Source organism: Oncorhynchus nerka, linkage group LG7 (assembly GCF_034236695.1).
Source record: "Oncorhynchus nerka isolate Pitt River linkage group LG7, Oner_Uvic_2.0, whole genome shotgun sequence".
Taxonomy (NCBI): Eukaryota; Metazoa; Chordata; class Actinopteri; order Salmoniformes; family Salmonidae; genus Oncorhynchus; species Oncorhynchus nerka.
The window spans coordinates 1,747,744-1,767,937 of NC_088402.1; the positions used below are offsets into that span (position 1 = coordinate 1,747,744).

Here is a 20,194-nt window from a genome sequence, read left to right on the forward strand (position 1 = left end):
ATCTACGGAGGCTTCTAGACCCACTGTCATCTACGGAGGCTTCTAGACCCACTGTCATCTGTCATCCACTGTCATCTACGGAGGCTTCTAGACCCACTGTCATCTACGGAGGCTTCTAGACCCACTGTCATCTACGGAGGCTTCTAGACCCACTGTCATCTACGGAGGCTTCTAGACCCACTGTCATCTACGGAGGCTTCTAGACCCACTGTCATCTACGGAGGCTTCTAGACCCACATCTACTGATCTACCTTCTAGACCCACTGTCATCTACGGAGGCTTCTAGACCCACTGTCATCTACGGAGGCTTCTAGACCCACTGTCATCTACAGAGGCTTCTAGACCCACTGTCATCTACAGAGGCTTCTAGACCCACTGTCATCTACGGAGGCTTCTAGACCCACTGTCATCTACGGAGGCTTCTAGACCCACTGTCATCTACGGAGGCTTCTAGACCCACTGTCATCTACGGAGGCTTCTAGACCCACTGTCATCTACGGAGGCTTCTAGACCCACTGTCATCTACGGAGGCTTCTAGACCCACTGTCATCTACGGAGGCTTCTAGACCCACTGTCATCTACGGAGGCTTCTTAACCCACTGCCATCTTACGGTTCTAGGTGGCTTATTAAGCCTGGTTTGCAGTGCAACACGTTTAGGATAGTGTGTTGATATCCCAAATATTCAAAGAAAATGGGAGTATATAAAATACACATATTTTTTGTTCAGATTTAAGTTGATTAAAATACTCGTTAACTTCTTGGTGACAGGAGGCAGTATTTTCACGTCCGGATGAAATGCATGCCCAAATTCAACTGCCTGCTACTCATCCCCAGAATATAAGATATGCATCGTATTAGTAGATTTGGATAGAAAACACTCTGAAGTTTCTAAAACTGTTTTAATCATGTCTGTGAGTATAACAGAACTTATTTAGCAGGCGAAACCCAGAGGACAAACCACTCAGATTGTTTGTTTTGAGTTCACCCTCTTTTCAATGGGTTTTCATTGGGAATCCAGATTTCTAAGGGACCTTCTTGCAGTTCCTATCGCTTCCACTGGATGTCACCAGTCTTTATAAATTGGTTGAAGTTAATCCTTTGTGTAATGAAGAAGTACAACCATCTTGAACGAGGGTCACTTGTAGTGTACTGTTAGATAGAGGCGCGTGACCAGAAAGCTACAGTTTGTTGTCCTCCTGTATTGAACACAGATCATCCAGTCTTCAATTTTATAGATTATTTACGTAAAAAAATACCTAAAGTTGTATTACAAAAGTAGTTTGAAATGTTTTGGCAAAGTTTACAGGTAACTTTTGGAGATATTTTATTGTCAAGTTGGAACCGGTGTTTTTCTGGATCTAACGCGCCAAATAAGTGGACATTTTGGATATATATATATATATCGATGGAATTAACCGAACAAAAGGACCATTTGTGATGTTTATGGGACATATTGGAGTCCCAACAAAAGAAGCTCGTCAAAGGTAAGGCATGAATTATATTTTTATTTCTGCGTTTTGTTTCTTGCTTGCAGGGTTGAAATATGCTTTTCTCTCTCTCTGTTTACGGAGTTGCTATCCTCAGATAATAGCATCGTTTGCTTTCGCCGAAAAGCCTTTTTGAAATCTGACATGACGTCTGGATTCACAACTAGTGTAGCTTTAGATTTAATTTGCTATCTTGCATGTGTGATTTAATGAAAGTTTGATTTTTATAGTAATTTATTTTGAATTTGGCGGCTCTGCATTTTCCCTGGCTTTTGGCCTTATCCCAGAGAGGTTAATCATATTATATACAGAGCATTCAGAAAGTATTCAAACCTTCACTTTTTCCATATTTACTTTGACAATGTTAGAATAATGCTGTAATGTAACAATCTACACACAAAACCCCTTAATAAATGCAAATGTTTTTTTTTTTTTTTAGAAATACCTTATTTAAATAAGTATTCAGACCCTTTGCTAAGAGACTCGAAATTGAGCTCAGGTGCCTCCCTGTTCCAATTGATCATCCTTGAGATGTTTCTACAACTTGATTGTAAATGTGGCATTTCAGTTTAATTTGTTATAAATGAGCAAAAATGCCCCAAAAAACATGTTTTTGCTTTGTCACGATGTGTAGATTGAGGGGGGGGGTAAAAACAATTTAATAAATTTTAGAGTACGGCCGTAAAGTAACAAAACTTGGGAAAAGTGAAGGGGTGTACATAGGTATTCAGACCCTTTACTCAGTACTTTGTTGGAGCACTTTGGGCAGCGATTACAGCCTTGGGTATGACGCTACAAGCTTGGCATACCTGTATTTGGGGAGTTTCTCCCATTCTTCTCTGCAGATCCTTTCAAGCTCTGTGAAGGATGCTCAGCTTGTGTGCAGTAAGGCAAGAAACAGCGCAAGCCTTTCCTTTGCGACTTTTCCAAATCATAAGTCTCACACCTCATGGAGCCTAGCCCATAGGCTCTACACCGATTGTAAAGCTTAACTGGCATACATAAGCAGCTCCCTGAAAAGCATTCCAGGTGAATCTGGTTGAGAGAATGCCAAGAGTGTGCAATGTAGAACATTGTAAGAATAAAGAAAAACCCTTGAATGAGTAGATGTGCCCAAACTGTTGACCGGTAGTGTATATGCCACGCAATTCTAAGCTAATCTTGTCTGCTAAATGAACTAGTCTAGCCCACAGCCATATCAGGGCATAACGTAAGGACAATTCTGATTTATACTATTCTGTTCTTCTGAAGTAGACTACATTTTCTTCATGTTTCTTTAGACCGGTCTAAAATAAATCATGGATTTATTGTGAAGGTGTAGGCTATATTATATGGATGTATTTATTTTTAAACTGTAGATGTTCCCAAAGGTCTGCATCAGTGGCTTGTAGGCTGTGTGGAAGCCAGGAGATGCTGTATGTGTTTATGTTAATTAACGGTCAATTACCGTGAGACCGACAAGTTATTTGCCTGACAAAATGTCATGACAGCCACAGCCCAACCTGTACCTTCATAATACACAGTAGGGGGAGACTGGAGTGCTACTTTCACGATGAATAGTAATGATCAGCTTATTTGAATTACTTTAGGGGAGATAAATCTAATGACATTTTACAAAATAAATGCAAAATTTGTAAGGGAAATTCATTCAAATTGATTATTTAAGAGGTGGGTTTATTTGGCACACCGATGGGCTTAATGGGTACAGCTGCTACTGACCTCGTCTCCTCTGATGAGGACCCGGGCCAGCTGCTACTGACCTCGTCTCCTCTGATGAGGACCCGGGCCGGCCAGCTGCTACTGACCTCGTCTCCTCTGATGAGGACCCGGGCCAGCTGCTACTGACCTTGTGCACAGCCGGGGCAGGGATGGTGCTTCCTAGCAGCTTGCTGGAGAAAGACCCGTAGACGCCATCGTTCAGGTAGTACAGGAACTCTGGCTCGTCATCTGGGGTCAGCTCATCTGATGGATGAGGAGATAGACAGGGATGTTTCAAAACCATGTACACCAACAAAGAGACCACAGTATACCGTAGTCCCCTTAGTGGGTTCATTAATGTTCTGCAGTAGTACAGGAACTCTGTAGTCCCAGCTTCTGATGGATGAGGTTCAGGGATGTTTCAAAACCATGTTCTGAGACAGTATACCGTAGTCCCCTTAGTGGGTTCATTAATGTTCTGCAGTATACCGTAGTCCCCTTAGTGGGTTCATTAATGTTCTGCAGTATACCGTAGTCCCCTTAGTGGGTTCATTAATGTTCTGCAGTATACCGTAGTCCCCTTAGTGGGTTCATTAATGTTCTGCAGTATACCGTAGTCCCCTTAGTGGGTTCATTAATGTTCTGCAGTATACCGTAGTCCCCTTAGTGGGTTCATTAATGTTCTGCAGTATACCGTAGTCCCCTTAGTGGGTTCATTAATGTTCTGCAGTATACCGTAGTCCCCTTAGTGGGTTCATTAATGTTCTGCAGTATACCGTAGTCCCCTTAGTGGGTTCATTAATGTTCTGCAGTATACCGTAGTCCCCTTAGTGGGTTCATTAATGTTCTGCAGTATACCGTAGTCCCCTTAGTGGGTTCATTAATGTTCTGCAGTATACCGTAGTCCCCTTAGTGGGTTCATTAATGTTCTGCAGTATACCGTATTCCCCTTAGTGGGTTCATTAATGTTCTGCAGTATACCGTATTCCCCTTAGTGGGTTCATTAATGTTCTGCAGTATACCGTATTCCCCTTAGTGGGTTCATTAATGTTCTGCAGTATACCGTAGTCCCCTTAGTGGGTTCATTAATGTTCTGCAGTATACCGTAGTCCCCTTAGTGGGTTCATTAATGTTCTGCAGTATTAGTGGGTTCATTAATGTTCTGTATACCGTAGTCCCCTTAGTGGGTTCATTGTAATGTTCTGCAGTATACCGTAGTCCCCTTAGTGGGTTCATTGTAATGTTCTGCAGTATACCGTAGTCCCCTTAGTGGGTTCATTAATGTTCTGCAGTATACCGTAGTCCCCTTAGTGGGTTCATTAATGTTCTGCAGTATACCGTAGTCCCCTTAGTGGGTTCATTAATGTTCTGCAGTATACCGTAGTCCCCTTAGTGGGTTCATTAATGTTCTGCAGTATACCGTATTCCCCTTAGTGGGTTCATTAATGTTCTGCAGTATACCGTAGTCCCCTTAGTGGGTTCATTAATGTTCTGCAGTATACCGTAGTCCCCTTAGTGGGTTCATTAATGTTCTGCAGTATACCGTATTCCCCATAGTGAGTTCATTGTAATGTTCTGCAACATCCACCTGTACAAAGATATTCTCTAACATGGGGCGGCAGGGTAGCCTAGTGGTTAGAGGGGAGGGGCGGCAGGGTAGCCTAGTGGTTAGAGGGGAGGGGCGGCAGGGTAGCCTAGTGGTTAGAGTGGAGGGGCGGCAGGGTAGCCTAGTGGTTAGAGGGAGGGGCGGCAGGGTAGCCTAGTGGTTAGAGGGAGGGGCGGCAGGGTAGCCTAGTGGTTAGAGTGGAGGGGCGGCAGGGTAGCCTAGCGGTTAGAGGGAGGGGCGGCAGGGTAGCCTAGTGGTTAGAGTGGAGGGGCGGCAGGGTAGCCTAGTGGTTAGAGTGGAGGGGCGGCAGCGTAGCCTAGTGGTTAGAGGGGAGGGGCGGCAGGGTAGCCTAGTGGTTAGAGTGGAGGGGCGGCAGGGTAGCCTAGTGGTTAGAGTGGAGGGGCGGCAGGGTAGCCTAGTGGTTAGAGTGGAGGGGCGGCAGGGTAGCCTAGCGGTTAGAGTGGAGGGGCGGCAGGGTAGCCTAGTGGTTAGAGCGTTGGACTAGTAACCGGAAGGTTGCAAGTTCAAATCCCCGAGGTACAAATCTGTCGTTCTGCCCCTGAACAGGCAGTTAACCCACTGTTCCTAGGCCGTCATTGAAAATAAGAATTTGTTCTTAACTGACTTGCCTAGTAAAATAAAGGTAAAATAAATAAACTAACATGGTGTGTGTGCTCTGTTATAGATATTTTCTCATCCCACAGAGAAATACTGTCTCCGTTCTATTCCATTAATTACATGGAAATGTGTGGCATATCCTAACTTCCCGAGACACCCTTAGAGGGCGGAGTCACGGCCAGGGTCTGTCATTATCAACAGCAATAGTATTGACGGCAGTAGTCAGTCAGCAGGCTCACCCCGAGCCAGGCCGTTCCAGTCCCGGGCCACAACCTTCTTGCCGATGACATTGACAGCCAGAGTGAAGGCAGAGGAGACGTAGTAGCTACCAGGCTGAGCGATGACCTGCACTCCAGACAGAGTGGGGAAGTAGGCATCCAGCAGCAGTCCTACGGTGGTATGAACCTACAGAGAGGAAGTCAGTTGAGTAATGCCTGTGTGCAAAAAAAACACCATTATATTCCCTCTATAGTGCACTATGTATTACCAGGGCCCATTAGGAAAACGTACAATCTGTTTGTTTTGGTAAGTAATACCATGTGATGAGAGGTATCACATACCTGTTTGAGCTGAAACTCTGAGCCAGAGAATCCACCACCAATATCCAGGATGCTCATGTTGAACCCCAACTCCGCCTAATCAGGAAAGAGACAGAACAATTTAAAGAGCAAAAAAAAAGGACGGGGGGGCACACGGGGAAATCAGGCCTGAGAAGTAGATATTGAACACTTACAGGATTGTCTATGGACATAAACGTCTCACGTGTGAGTTCCAAATATTCAGCTGCCCCCCCCCAGATGGAGTGGTCAGAATGCACTGATTGTTACACAACAGGTTAACCTGCCCTCCAACCAAGGCACTCTGCCTGCTAACTATCTGTATGTGGTCCTCTCTACCTTCCGTACCAACACGGCATTCCGCCTTCCGTACCAACACGGCATTCCGCCTTCCGTACCAACACGGCATTCCGCCTTCCGTACCAACACGGCATTCCTAAAGTTCTCAGACCTTTGACTTTTCCCCACATTTTGTTGAGTTACAGCCCCCTGTTCTAAAATGGATTAAATCACTTTCCCCCCTCAATCTACACACAATACCTCATAATGACAAATCTTAGCAAATGTATTAAAAAAATACTACTACTAATAATAATATCACATAGTATTGAGTGAAGGGTCTGAATGCCTGTTGAAGCACCTTTGTCAGTGACTACAGCCTTGAGTCTTCTTGGGTATGACACCACAAGCTTGGCACACCTGTATTTAGGGAGTTTCTCCCATTCTTCTCTGCAGATCATCTCAAGCCCTGTCAGGTTGGATGGGGAGCGTTGCTTCTACCATGTTGGTGATCAGGCTCCTGTTGATGTCAGCTAACTTTATGGTGTTGGAGACATGCTTTGCCAGGCAGTCGTGGGTGAACAGAGCACAGGAAAGGGCTGAGCACGCACCCCTGAGGAGCCCCAGCGTTGAGGATCAGCGTGGCAGATGTGTTGTTGCCTACCCTTAACCACCTGGGGGTGGCCCGTCAGGAAGTACAGGATCCAGCTGCAGAGGGAGGTGTTTAGTCCCAGAGTCCTTAGCTTAGTGATAAGCTTTGAGGGCACTATGGTGTTGAACGCTGAGCTGTAGTCAATGAACAGCATTCTCACACAGGTGTTGCTTTTGTCCAGGTGGGAAAGGGCAGTGTGAAGTGCAGTAGAGATTGCATCATCTGTGGATCTGATGGGGCGGTATGCAGATTGGAGTGGGTCTAGGGTTTCTGGGATGATGGTGTTGATGTCAGCCATGACCAGCCTTTCAAAATACTTCATGGCTATAGATGTGAGTGCTACAGGTCGGTAGTAATTTAGGCAGGTTACCTTAGTGTTCTTGGGCACAGGGACTATGGTGGTCTGCTTGAAACATGTTAGTATTACAGACTCAGTCAGGGACAGGTTGAAAATGTCAGTGAAGACACTTGCCAGTTGGTCAGCAGTACACGTCCTGGTAATCCATCTGGCCTTGCGAATGTTGACCTGTTTAAAGGTCTTACTCACGTCGGCTACGGAGAGCGTGATCACACAGTCGTCCGGAAGAGCTGGTGCTCTCATGCATGCTTCAGGGTTGCATGCCTCAAAGAGAGCACAAAAAAGCATTTTGCTCGTCTGGTATCTCGTGTCACTGGGTAGCTCGCGGCTGGGTTTCTCTTTGTAGTCCGTAATAGTTTTCAAGCCCTGCCACATCCGACGAGCATCAGAGTAGGTGTAGTAGGATTAAATCAGTAAAAAAAAAAAACCTTGACCCCTTTTCCCTCCACTATTTCATTGTATCCAATTGTCTCATTGCTGCAACTCCCGTACAGACTCGGGAGAGGCAAAGGTCAAGAGCCACGCTTCCTCAAAAAACACGACCTAACTAAGCCGCACTGCTTCTTGACACAATGCCAGCTTAACCCGGAAGCCAGCCACACCTGGCGACCATGTAGGCGCGCATGCACCCAGCCCGCAACAGAAGTCGCTAGTGCGCGATGGGACAAGGACATCGCTGCCGGCCAAACACTCCCCAAACCCAGACGACGCTGGGCCAATTGTGCGCCGCACCATGGGTCTCCCGGACGTGGCCAGCTGCGGGATTTATTATAAGAGTCCGGATTAGTGTCCAGCGCAGGCGTTGCCTGTAGCTGTAACGGTAGGCGTTGCCTGTAACGGTAGACGTTGCCTGTATCGGTAGACGCGGGCGTTGCCCTGTAACGGTAGACGTTGCCCGTAACGGTAGGCGTTGCCCGTAACGGTAGGCGCGGGCGTTGCCCTGTAACGGTAGACGCGGGCGTTGCCCTGTAACGGTAGACGTTGCCCTGTAACGGTAGACGTTGCCCTGTAACGGTAGACGTTGCCCTGTAACGGTAGACGTTGCCCTGTAACGGTAGACGTTGCCCGTAACGGTAGACGTTGCCCTGTAACGGTAGACGTTGCCCGTAACGGTAGACGCGGGCGTTGCCCGTAACGGTAGACGTTGCCCTGTAACGGTAGACGCTGCCCTGTAACGGTAGACGTTGCCTGTAACGGTAGACGTTGCCCTGTAACGGTAGACGTTGCCTGTAACGGTAGACGTTGCCCTGTAACGGTAGACGTTGCCCTGTAACGGTAGACGTTGCCCTGTAACGGTAGACGTTGCCCTGTAACGGTAGACGTTGCCCTGTAACGGTAGACGTTGCCCTGTAACGGTAGACGCTGCCTGTAACGGTAGACGTTGCCCTGTAACGGTAGACGCGTTGCCCTGTAACGGTAGGCGTTGCCCTGTAACGGTAGACGTTGCCCTGTAACGGTAGACGTTGCCCTGTAACGGTAGGCGTTGCCTGTAACGGTAGACGTTGCCCTGTAACGGTAGACGTTGCCCTGTAACGGTAGACGTTGCCCTGTAACGGTAGACGTTGCCCTGTAACGGTAGGCGTTGCCCTGTAACGGTAGGCGTTGCCCTGTAACGGTAGACGTTGCCCTGTAACGGTAGACGCGGGCGTTGCCTGTAACGGTAGACGCGGGCGTTGCCTGTAACGGTAGACGCGGGCGTTGCCTGTAACGGTAGACGTTGCCCTGTAACGGTAGACGCTGCCTGTAACGGTAGACGCGGGCGTTGCCCGTAACGGTAGACGCGGGCGTTGCCCGTAACGGCGGGCGCTGCCCGTAACGGTAGACGCTGCCCGTAACGGTAGACGTTGCCCTGTAACGGTAGACGCGTTGCCCTGTAACGGTAGACGTTGCCCTGTAACGGTAGACGTTGCCCTGTAACGGTAGACGTTGCCCTGTAACGGTAGACGCGGGCGTTGCCTGTAACGGTAGACGTTGCCCTGTAACGGTAGACGCTGCCTGTAACGGTAGACGCGGGCGTTGCCTGTAACGGTAGGCGTTGCCCTGTAACGGTAGACGTTGCCCTGTAACGGTAGACGTTGCCCTGTAACGGTAGACGTTGCCCTGTAACGTAGGCGTTGCCTGTAACGGCAGGCGTTGCCCTGTAACGGCAGGCGTTGCCTGTAACGGTAGGCGTTGCCCTGTAACGGCAGGCGTTGCCCTGTAACGGCAGGCGTTGCCTGTAACGGCAGGCGTTGCCTGTAACGGCAGGCGTTGCCTGTAACTGTAACGGCAGGCGTTGCCTGTAACGGCAGGCGTTGCCCTGTAACGGTAGACGTTGCCTGTAACGGTAGACGTTGCCCTGTAACGGTAGACGTTGCCCTGTAACGGTAGACGTTGCCCTGTAACGGTAGACGTTGCCCTGTAACGGTAGACGTTGCCCTGTAACGGTAGACGTTGCCCTGTAACGGTAGACGTTGCCCTGTAACGGTAGACGTTGCCCTGTAACGGTAGATGCGGGCGTTGCCTGTAACGGTAGGCGTTGCCTGTAACGGTAGATGCGGGCGTTGCCTGTAACGGTAGGCGTTGCCTGTAACGGTAGATGCGGGCGTTGCCTGTAACGGTAGGCGTTGCCTGTAACGGTAGGCGTTGCCTGTAACGGTGGCGTTGCCTGTAGCGGTAGACGTTGCCCTGTAACGGTAGGCGTTGCCTGTAACGGTAGATGACATCCCCTTCAACATGCAGAACCATAAAGGAGCTGGATGCTCGCCAACATATTTAGTTATTGTCCTGGTTGGCCCTTTAACCTTCCTGATCAGAGGACAACCTAGACAGACTTCATTCATAACCACCCCACCTGACCGTGTAAACTAACCCCCTTAATACCCAGTAATAAGCTCCCATTTCACCCACCTGACCGTGTAAACTAACCCCCTTAATACCCAGTAATAAGCTCCCATTTCACCCACCTGACCGTGTAAACTAACCCCCTGAATACCCAGTAATAAGCTCCCATTTCACCCACCTGAATACCGTAATAAGCTCCCATTTCACCCACCTGACCGTGTAAACTAACCCCCTGAATACCCAGTAATAAGCTCCCATTTCACCCACCTGACCGTGTAAACTAACCCCCTGAATACCCAGTAATAAGCTCCCATTTCACCCACCTGACCGTGTAAACTAAACCCCTTTAATACCCAGTAATAAGCTCCTCCACTCACACCCATGTCAAACACACAGCGGGCATCCGACAGCGCGTGGGTGTAGGCCTGCAGGTCCTTGCAGGAGCTGGGAATGTGAAACCTGAAGACACAACCAAAGACAATTGTAATTACTGCACTAACAGTAATAACTAGGTTTCTAACATACGATTGTAAGGACTAGGAAGATGCTAAATCATGGTAGCTACTGCCTGAAGAAGAAGTAAACAGTTAAATGTGTCACTACAGCCCAACAGGTAACTCCAGGTCAAATTAATTTGACCTAAAACATGTAGATTGGATGAACCAACCCTTTAAAAATCACTACAATGGACAAAGCGCGACTTGTGATGGTCACCATTTAACAGCATCCAGCTACACGATGAAAGGTGTGTACTTACGTAACTCCCACCACCTGCAACCCCAGGTCCTTGGCAGCCTCCAGCAGGTGTCTACAGCTCTTCAGAGAACAGCCAAACTCCATGCTGGTCTCTGCTGCCTGGGCCCACGTAGTTACCTGAACCAGCAGCCTGGGAGAAGATGAGGAACAGAACAAGGCACACTTTATTCACTAAGGACATTTACATTGTCCCAGGAATCTGACCTGTGGTGCTGACAAAAACAAATACAATGTACAGAAGATTTACACCATCTACAAAAATTAATTAGTGACTGGTTTCTCCCATAGTTCACAGAGCCCCGACACGGTCCTCTCGCCCATAGTTCAGAGAGCCCCGACACGGTCCTCTCGCCCATAGTTCAGAGAGCCCCGACACGGTCCTCTCGCCCATAGTTCACAGAGCCCCGACACGGTCCTCTCGCCCATAGTTCACAGAGCCCCGACACGGTCCTCTCGCCCATAGTTCACAGAGCCCCGACACGGTCCTCTCGCCCATAGTTCACAGAGCCCCGACACGGTCCTCTCGCCCATAGTTCACAGAGCCCCGACACGGTCCTCTCGCCCATAGTTCACAGAGCCCCGACACGGTCCTCTCGCCCATAGTTCACAGAGCCCCGACACGGTCCTCTCGCCCATAGTTCACAGAGCCCCGACACGGTCCTCTCGCCCATAGTTCACAGAGCCCCGACACGGTCCTCTCGCCCATAGTTCACAGAGCCCCGACACGGTCCTCTCGCCCATAGTTCACAGAGCCCCGACACGGTCCTCTCGCCCATAGTTCACAGAGCCCCGACACGGTCCTCTCGCCCATAGTTCACAGAGCCCCGACACGGTCCTCTCGCCCATAGTTCACAGAGCCCCGACACGGTCCTCTCGCCCATAGTTCACAGAGCCCCGACACGGTCCTCTCGCCCATAGTTCACAGAGCCCCGACACGGTCCTCTCGCCCATAGTTCACAGAGCCCCGACACGGTCCTCTCGCCCATAGTTCAGAGCCCCGACACGGTCCTCTCGCCCATAGTTCACAGAGACCCGACACGGTCCTCTCGCCCATAGTTCACAGAGCCCCGACACGGTCCTCTCGCCCATAGTTCACAGAGCCCCGACACGGTCCTCTCGCCCATAGTTCACAGAGCCCCGACACGGTCCTCTCGCCCATAGTTCACAGAGCCCCGACACGGTCCTCTCGCCCATAGTTCAGAGCCCCGACACGGTCCTCTCGCCCATAGTTCACAGAGCCCCGACACGGTCCTCTCGCCCATAGTTCACAGAGCCCCGACACGGTCCTCTCGCCCCTAGTTCAGAGCCCCGACACGGTCCTCTCGCCCCTAGTTCACAGAGACCCGACACGGTCCTCTCGCCCCTAGTTCACAGAGACCCGACACGGTCCTCTCGCCCATAGTTCACAGAGACCCGACACGGTCCTCTCGCCCATAGTTCACAGAGCCCCGACACGGTCCTCTCGCCCCTAGTTCACAGAGACCCGACACGGTCCTCTCGCCCATAGTTCAGAGCCCCGACACGGTCCTCTCGCCCATAGTTCACAGAGACCCGACACGGTCCTCTCGCCCATAGTTCAGAGCCCCGACACGGTCCTCTCACCCATAGTTCACAGAGCCCCGACACGGTCCTCTCGCCCATAGTTCACAGAGCCCCGACACGGTCCTCTCGCCCATAGTTCACAGAGCCCCGACACGGTCCTCTCGCCCATAGTTCACAGAGCCCCGACACGGTCCTCTCGCCCATAGTTCACAGAGCCCCGACACGGTCCTCTCGCCCATAGTTCACAGAGCCCCGACACGGTCCTCTCGCCCATAGTTCACAGAGCCCCGACACGGTCCTCTCGCCCATAGTTCACAGAGCCCCGACACGGTCCTCTCGCCCATAGTTCACAGAGCCCCGACACGGTCCTCTCGCCCATAGTTCACAGAGCCCTGACACGGTCATTTCAGTATGTGATACTGATAAATAAAATAAAAAGTGTGAAGGATCTTTTTTTCCTTTTGAATTACTTCAACTTTTCCCAGTTAACTATAAACCAAGAAACACCTAGATGTGCAATTGCCTTTTAGACTCTGGTCCGCGCGGGCACCTACCTGGCTCTGGGGTGAGAACGGGCACCTACCTGGCTCTGGGGTGAGAACGGGCACCTACCTGGCTCTGGGGTGAGAACGGGCACCTACCTGGCTCTGGGGTGAGAAAATAAAATAAAAAGGGCACCTACCTGGCTCTGGGGTGAGAAAACGGGCACCTACCTGGCTCTGGGGTGAGAACGGGCACCTACCTGGCTCTGGGGTGAGAACGGGCACCTACCTGGCTCTGGGGTGAGAACAGGCACCTACCTGGCTCTGGGGTGAGAACGGGCACCTACCTGGCTCTGGGGTGAGAACGGGCACCTACCTGGCTCTGGGGTGAGAACGGGCACCTACCTGGCTCTGGGGTGAGAACGGGCACCTACCTGGCTCTGGGGTGAGAACGGGCTCCTACCTGGCTCTGGGGTGAGAACGGGCTATCTTGTAGAGTTCCGTCTCGCTGTCGCACACCAAGAGGTCGACGCCATTCTTGGCTGCGTGTTTGATGTGGGACAGCTGTTTGCAAACTCCAGAGAAGATGATGTTGTCAGGGGGCACGCCGTGGTCCAACACCAGACTGACTTCAGCCTGAGACAACACATCATAGACACATACGTTAGAACACAGGACACACAGGTTCCACTTTAGGAAACGGTTCCCGGTGTAGTTAAAATAAAATGTTATTCGTCACGAGTCGAAAAACAACCGGTGTAGACCTAACCACGACGTGCTTATTTACAGAGTCAATGTGGAGGCTATATGCAGGGGGTACCGGTACAGAGTCAATGTGGAGGCTATATACAGGGGGTACCGGTACAGAGTCAATGTGGAGGTTATATACAGGGAGTACCGGTACAGAGTCAATGTGGAGGCTATATACAGGGAGTACCGGTACAGAGTCAATGTGGAGGTTATATACAGGGAGTACCGGTACAGAGTCAATGTGGAGGCTATATACAGGGGGTACCGGTACTGAGTCAATGTGGAGGCTATATACAGGGGGTACCGGTACAGAGTCAATGTGGAGGCTATATACAGGGGGTACTGGTACAGAGTCAATGTGGAGGCTATATACAGGGGGTACCAGTAGAGTCAATGTGGAGGCTATATACAGGGAGTACCAGTACTGAGTCAATGTAGAGGCTATATACAGGGAGTACCAGTACAGAGTCAATGTGGAGGCTATATACAGGGGGTACCGGTACTGAGTCAATGTGGAGGCTATATACAGGGAGTACCGGTACTGAGTCAATGTAGAGGCTATATACAGGGAGTACCGGTACAGAGTCAATGTGGAGGTTATATACAGGGGGTACCGGTACAGAGTCAATGTGGAGGTTATATACAGGGAGTACCGGTACTGAGTCAATGTGGAGGCTATATACAGGGAGTACCGGTACAGAGTCAATGTGGAGGTTATATACAGGGAGTACCGGTACAGAGTCAATGTGGAGGTTATATACAGGGAGTACCGGTACAGAGTCAATGTAGAGGCTATATACAGGGGGTACCGGTACAGAGTCAATGTGGAGGTTATATACAGGGAGTACCGGTACAGAGTCAATGTGGAGGCTATATACAGGGGTACCGGTACAGAGTCAATGTGGAGGTTATATACAGGGAGTACCGGTACAGAGTCAATGTGGAGGCTATATACAGGGAGTACCGGTACAGAGTCAATGTGGAGGTTATATACAGGGGGTACCAGTACAGAGTCAATGTGGAGGTTATATACAGGGAGTACCAGTACAGAGTCAATGTGGAGGTTATATACAGGGAGTACCAGTACAGAGTCAATGTGGAGGTTATATACAGGGGTACCAGTACAGAGTCAATGTGGAGGCTATATACAGGGGTACCGGTACAGAGTCAATGTGGAGGCTATATACAGGGGTACCGGTACAGAGTCAATGTGGAGGCTATATACAGGGGGTACCGGTACTGAGTCAATGTGGAGGCTATATACAGGATGTACCGGTACAGAGTCAATGTGGAGGTTATATACAGGGAGTACCGGTACAGAGTCAATGTGGAGGCTATATACAGGGGGTACCGGTACAGAGTCAATGTGGAGGCTATATACAGGGGGTACCGGTACTGAGTCAATGTGGAGGCTATATACAGGATGTACCGGTACTGAGTCAATGTGGAGGCTATATACAGGGAGTACCGGTACTGAGTCAATGTGGAGGTTATATACAGGGAGTACCGGTACTGAGTCAATGTGGAGGTTATATACAGGGAGTACCGGTACAGAGTCAATGTGGAGGCTATATACAGGGTATTACGGTACAGAGTCAATGTGGAGGCTATATACAGGGGGTACCAGTACAGAGTCAATGTGGAGGCTATATACAGGGGGTACCAGTACAGAGTCAATGTAGAGGCTATATACAGGGGGTACAGAGTCAATGTGGGGGCTATATACAGGGGTACCAGTACAGAGTCAATGTGGAGGTTATATACAGGGGTACCAGTAGAGTCAATGTGGAGGCTATATACAGGGGTACCGGTACAGAGTCAATGTGGAGGCTATATGCAGGGGTACCGGTACAGAGTCAATGTGGAGGCTATATACAGGGGGTACCGGTACAGAGTCAATGTGGAGGCTATATACAGGGGGTACCAGTACAGAGTCAATGTGGAGGCTATATACAGGGGTACCAGTACAGAGTCAATGTGGAGGCTATATACAGGGGTACCGGTACAGAGTCAATATGGAGGCTATATACAGGGGTACCAGTACAGAGTCAATGTGGAGGCTATATACAGGGGGTACCAGTACAGAGTCAATGTAGAGGCTATATACAGGGGGTACAGAGTCAATGTGGGGGCTATATACAGGGGGTACAGGTACAGAGTCAATGTGTAGGCTATATACAGGGGGTACCAGTACAGAGTCAATGTGGAGGCTATATACAGGGTGTACCAGTACAGAGTCAATGTGGAGGCTATATACAGGGTGTACCAGTACAGAGTCAATGTAGAGGCTATATACAGGGGGTACCAGGACAGAGTCAATGTGGAGGCTATATACAGGGGTACCAGTACAGAGTCAATGTAGAGGCTATATCAGGGGTACCAGTACAGAGTCAATGTGGAGGCTATATACAGGGGTACCGGTACAGAGTCAATGTGGAGGCTATATACAGGGGGTACCGTACAGAGTCAATGGGGTACCGGAGTCAATGTGGAGGCTATATACAGGGGTACCAGTACAGAGTCAATGTGGAGGCTATATACAGGGGTACGTTGTACAGAGTCAATGTGGAGGCTATATACAGGGGTTGTCTCACCAGTACAGAGTCAATGTGGAGGCTATATACAGGGGTACCGGTACAGAGTCAATGTGGAGGCTATATACAGGGGGTACCGGTACAGAGTCAATGTGGAGGCTATATACAGGGGGTACCGGTACAGAGTCAATGTGGAGGCTATATACAGGGGGTACCGGTACAGAGTCAATGTGGAGGCTATATACAGGGGGTACCGGTACAGAGTCAATGTGGAGGCTATATACAGGGTGTTACGGTACAGAGTCAATGTGGAGGCTATATACAGGGGGTAAATTGTCTGGTGGCGATTTTTATGAATTGTTCAGCAGTCTAATGGCTTGGGGGTAGAAGCTGCTGACGAGCCGTTTGGTCCTAGACTTGGTGCTCCGGTACCGCTTGCCGTGCGGTAGCAGAGAAAACAATCCAGAAAACAGTCCAGAACTTGGGTGACTGGAGTCGTTGACAATTTTATGGGCTTTCCTCTGACACTGCCTGGTATACAGGTCCTGGATGGCAGGAAGCTTGTCCCCAGTGATGTACTGGGCTGTTTGCACTACCCTCTGTTGCGCCTTATGGTCAGATACCGAGCAGTTGCCACACCAGGCGGTGATGCAACCAGATGTGGGCACCGAGGAACTTGAAGCTCTCGACCCACTCCACTACAGCACCGTCGATGTGAATGGGGTTGTTTTCAGCCCTCCTTTTCCTAGTCCACAATCATCTCCTTTGGTCTTGAACACGTTGTTGAAGGAGGTTGTTGTCCTGGCAACACCCGGCCAGGTCGCTGACCTCCTCCCAAAAAGGTTGTCTCATCGTTGTCGGTAACACCGTTGAGTCGTGGGCAAACTTAATGATGGTGCTGGAGTCTTGCCTGGCCGTGCAGTCACGGGCGAACAGGGAGTACAGGAGGGGACTAAGTACACAACCCTGAGGGGCCCCCGTGTTGAGGGTGACGGATGTGTTATTACCTATCCTTTAGTGTTTGTGCTCCCACTGGCACAGAGAAAGCCGACAGAATGAAAAGGTATTCAAGAATGCCGTTAATGTTACTTGATTTATCATTTGTCTTAATAAAACAAAAGTGATAAAATACAATTTAAAAAAAAAGGTACCACTCACCTTGTCAGCACAGACGAAGCCGAGGCCGAGAGAGGCCAGGACCTCGATGACAACCGGGCTGCTGTTGGATTGGACCTGGTAGTAGGGCCTGATCTGGGGCATGGTGAGCTGCCACTGGACATGCTGTCTCATCAAGGACCCAAGGTCAGACACTACAAACACACTCTTTTCAGCCTGGGGAACACAAGAGCTAGTTATTACACACACAAACACAGGGTGGTTCCTCCCTCCATATATACACACACACAAAGAAGCGCTAGATATAATAAATATACACACACACACACACACCGAAAGACGAGCGGTAGTCACACACCGAAAGACGAGCGGTAGTCACACACACCGAAAGACGAGCGGTAGTCACACACACCGAAAGACGAGCGGTAGTCACACACACCGAAAGACGAGCGGTAGTCACACACACACCGAAAGACGAGCGGTAGTCACACACCGAAAGACGAGCGGTAGTCACACACACCGAAAGACGAGCGGTAGTCACACACACACCACAGAAAGACGAGCGGTAGTCACACACACACACAGAAAGACGAGCGGTAGTCACACACACACACACACCGAAAGACGAGCGGTAGTCACACACCGAAAGACGAGCGGTAGTCACACACACACACACACACACCGAAAGACAAGCGGTAGTCACACACACACAGAAAGACAAGCGGTAGTCACACACACACAGAAAGACAAGCGGTAGTCACACACACACAGAAAGACGAGCGGTAGTCACACACACACAGAAAGACGAGCGGTAGTCACACACACACAGAAAGACAAGCGGTAGTCACACACACACACCGAAAGACAAGCGGTAGTCACACACCGAAAGACGAGCGGTAGTCACACACACACACCGAAAGACAAGCGGTAGTCACACACCGAAAGACAAGCGGTAGTCACACACCGAAAGACGAGCGGTAGTCACACACACACACCGAAAGACAAGCGGTAGTCACACACACACACCGAAAGACAAGCGGTAGTCACACACCGAAAGACGAGCGGTAGTCACACACACACCGAAAGACGAGCGGTAGTCACACACACACCGAAAGACGAGCGGTAGTCACACACACACCGAAAGACGAGCGGTAGTCACACACACACCGAAAGACGAGCGGTAGTCACACACACACCGAAAGACGAGCGGTAGTCACACACACACCGAAAGACGAGCGGTAGTCACACACACACCGAAAGACGGGCGGTAGTCACACACACACCGAAAGACGAGCGGTAGTCACACACCGAAAGACGAGCGGTAGTCACACACCGAAAGACGAGCGGTAGTCACACACACACACACACCGAAAGACAAGCGGTAGTCACACACACACAGAAAGACAAGCGGTAGTCACACACACACAGAAAGACAAGCGGTAGTCACACACACACAGAAAGACGAGCGGTAGTCACACACACACACACACACACACCGAAAGACGAGCGGTAGTCACACACACACACCGAAAGACGAGCGGTAGTCACACACACACCGAAAGACGAGCGGTAGTCACACACACACCGAAAGACGAGCGGTAGTCACACACATACCGAAAGACGAGCGGTAGTCACACACACACCGAAAGACGAGCGGTAGTCACACACACACCGAAAGACGAGCGGTAGTCACACACACACACCGAAAGACGAGCGGTAGTCACACACACACACACCGAAAGACTAGCGGTAGTCACACACACACACACCGAAAGACGAGCGGTAGTCACACACACACACACACACACACCGAAAGACGAGCGGTAGGCACACACACACACACCGAAAGACGAGCGGTAGTCACGCACCGAAAGACGAGCGGTAGTCACGCACCGAAAGACGAGCGGTAGTCACGCACCGAAAGACGAGCGGTAGTCACGCACCGAAAGACAAGCGGTAGTCACACACACACACACACACCGAAAGACAAGCGGTAGTCACACACACACAGAAAGACAAGCGGTAGTCACACACACCGAAAGACAAGCGGTAGTCACACACACACACACACCGAAAGACAAGCGGTAGTCACACACACACACACACCGAAAGACAAGCGGTAGTCACACACACACACCGAAAGACAAGCGGTAGTCACACACACACAGAAAGACAAGCGGTAGTCACACACACACACACACACCGAAAGACAAGCGGTAGTCACACACACACACACACACCGAAAGACAAGCGGTAGTCACACACACACACACACACCGAAAGACAAGCGGTAGTCACACACACACAGAAAGACAAGCGGTAGTCACACACACCGAAAGACAAGCGGTAGTCACACACACACACACACCAAAAGACAAGCGGTAGTCACACACACCGAAAGACAAGCGGTAGTCACACACACACACACCGAAAGACAAGCGGTAGTCACACACACACACACCGAAAGACAAGCGGTAGTCACACACACACACCGAAAGACAAGCGGTAGTCACACACACACACACACAGAAAGACAAGCGGTAGTCACACACACACACACACACACACACAGAAAGACGAGCGGTAGTCACACACACACCGAAAGACGAGCGGTAGTCACACACACACCGAAAGACGAGCGGTAGTCACACACACACACACACACCGAAAGACGAGCGGTAGTCACACACACACACACACCGAAAGACGAGCGGTAGTCACACACACACACCGAAAGACGAGCGGTAGTCACACACACACACCGAAAGACGAGCGGTAGTCACACACACACACCGAAAGACGAGCGGTAGTCACACACACACACCGAAAGACGAGCGGTAGTCACACACACACACCGAAAGACAAGCGGTAGTCACACACACACACACCGAAAGACAAGCGGTAGTCACACACACACACACCGAAAGACAAGCGG

The 20,194-nt window shown here is 50.2% G+C and overlaps 1 protein-coding gene across 2 annotated transcripts in view; it reads right to left on the reverse strand.

Annotated features, from left to right (window-relative positions):
• Positions 1 to 20,194, reverse strand: part of azin1b (antizyme inhibitor 1b) — a 38,539-nt gene that overhangs the window by 14,497 nt on the left and 3,848 nt on the right. For both annotated transcript variants that reach the window (XM_065020106.1, XM_065020107.1), the window contains exons 4-10: positions 17,302 to 17,475; positions 13,323 to 13,495; positions 10,837 to 10,965; positions 10,457 to 10,538; positions 5,971 to 6,045; positions 5,650 to 5,815; positions 3,335 to 3,450 (exon numbers count right to left, since the gene is read on the reverse strand). In XM_065020106.1, the coding sequence (XP_064876178.1) occupies positions 3,335 to 3,450; positions 5,650 to 5,815; positions 5,971 to 6,045; positions 10,457 to 10,538; positions 10,837 to 10,965; positions 13,323 to 13,495; positions 17,302 to 17,475 (915 nt within the window). The remainder of the gene's footprint in view (positions 1 to 3,334; positions 3,451 to 5,649; positions 5,816 to 5,970; positions 6,046 to 10,456; positions 10,539 to 10,836; positions 10,966 to 13,322; positions 13,496 to 17,301; positions 17,476 to 20,194) is intronic.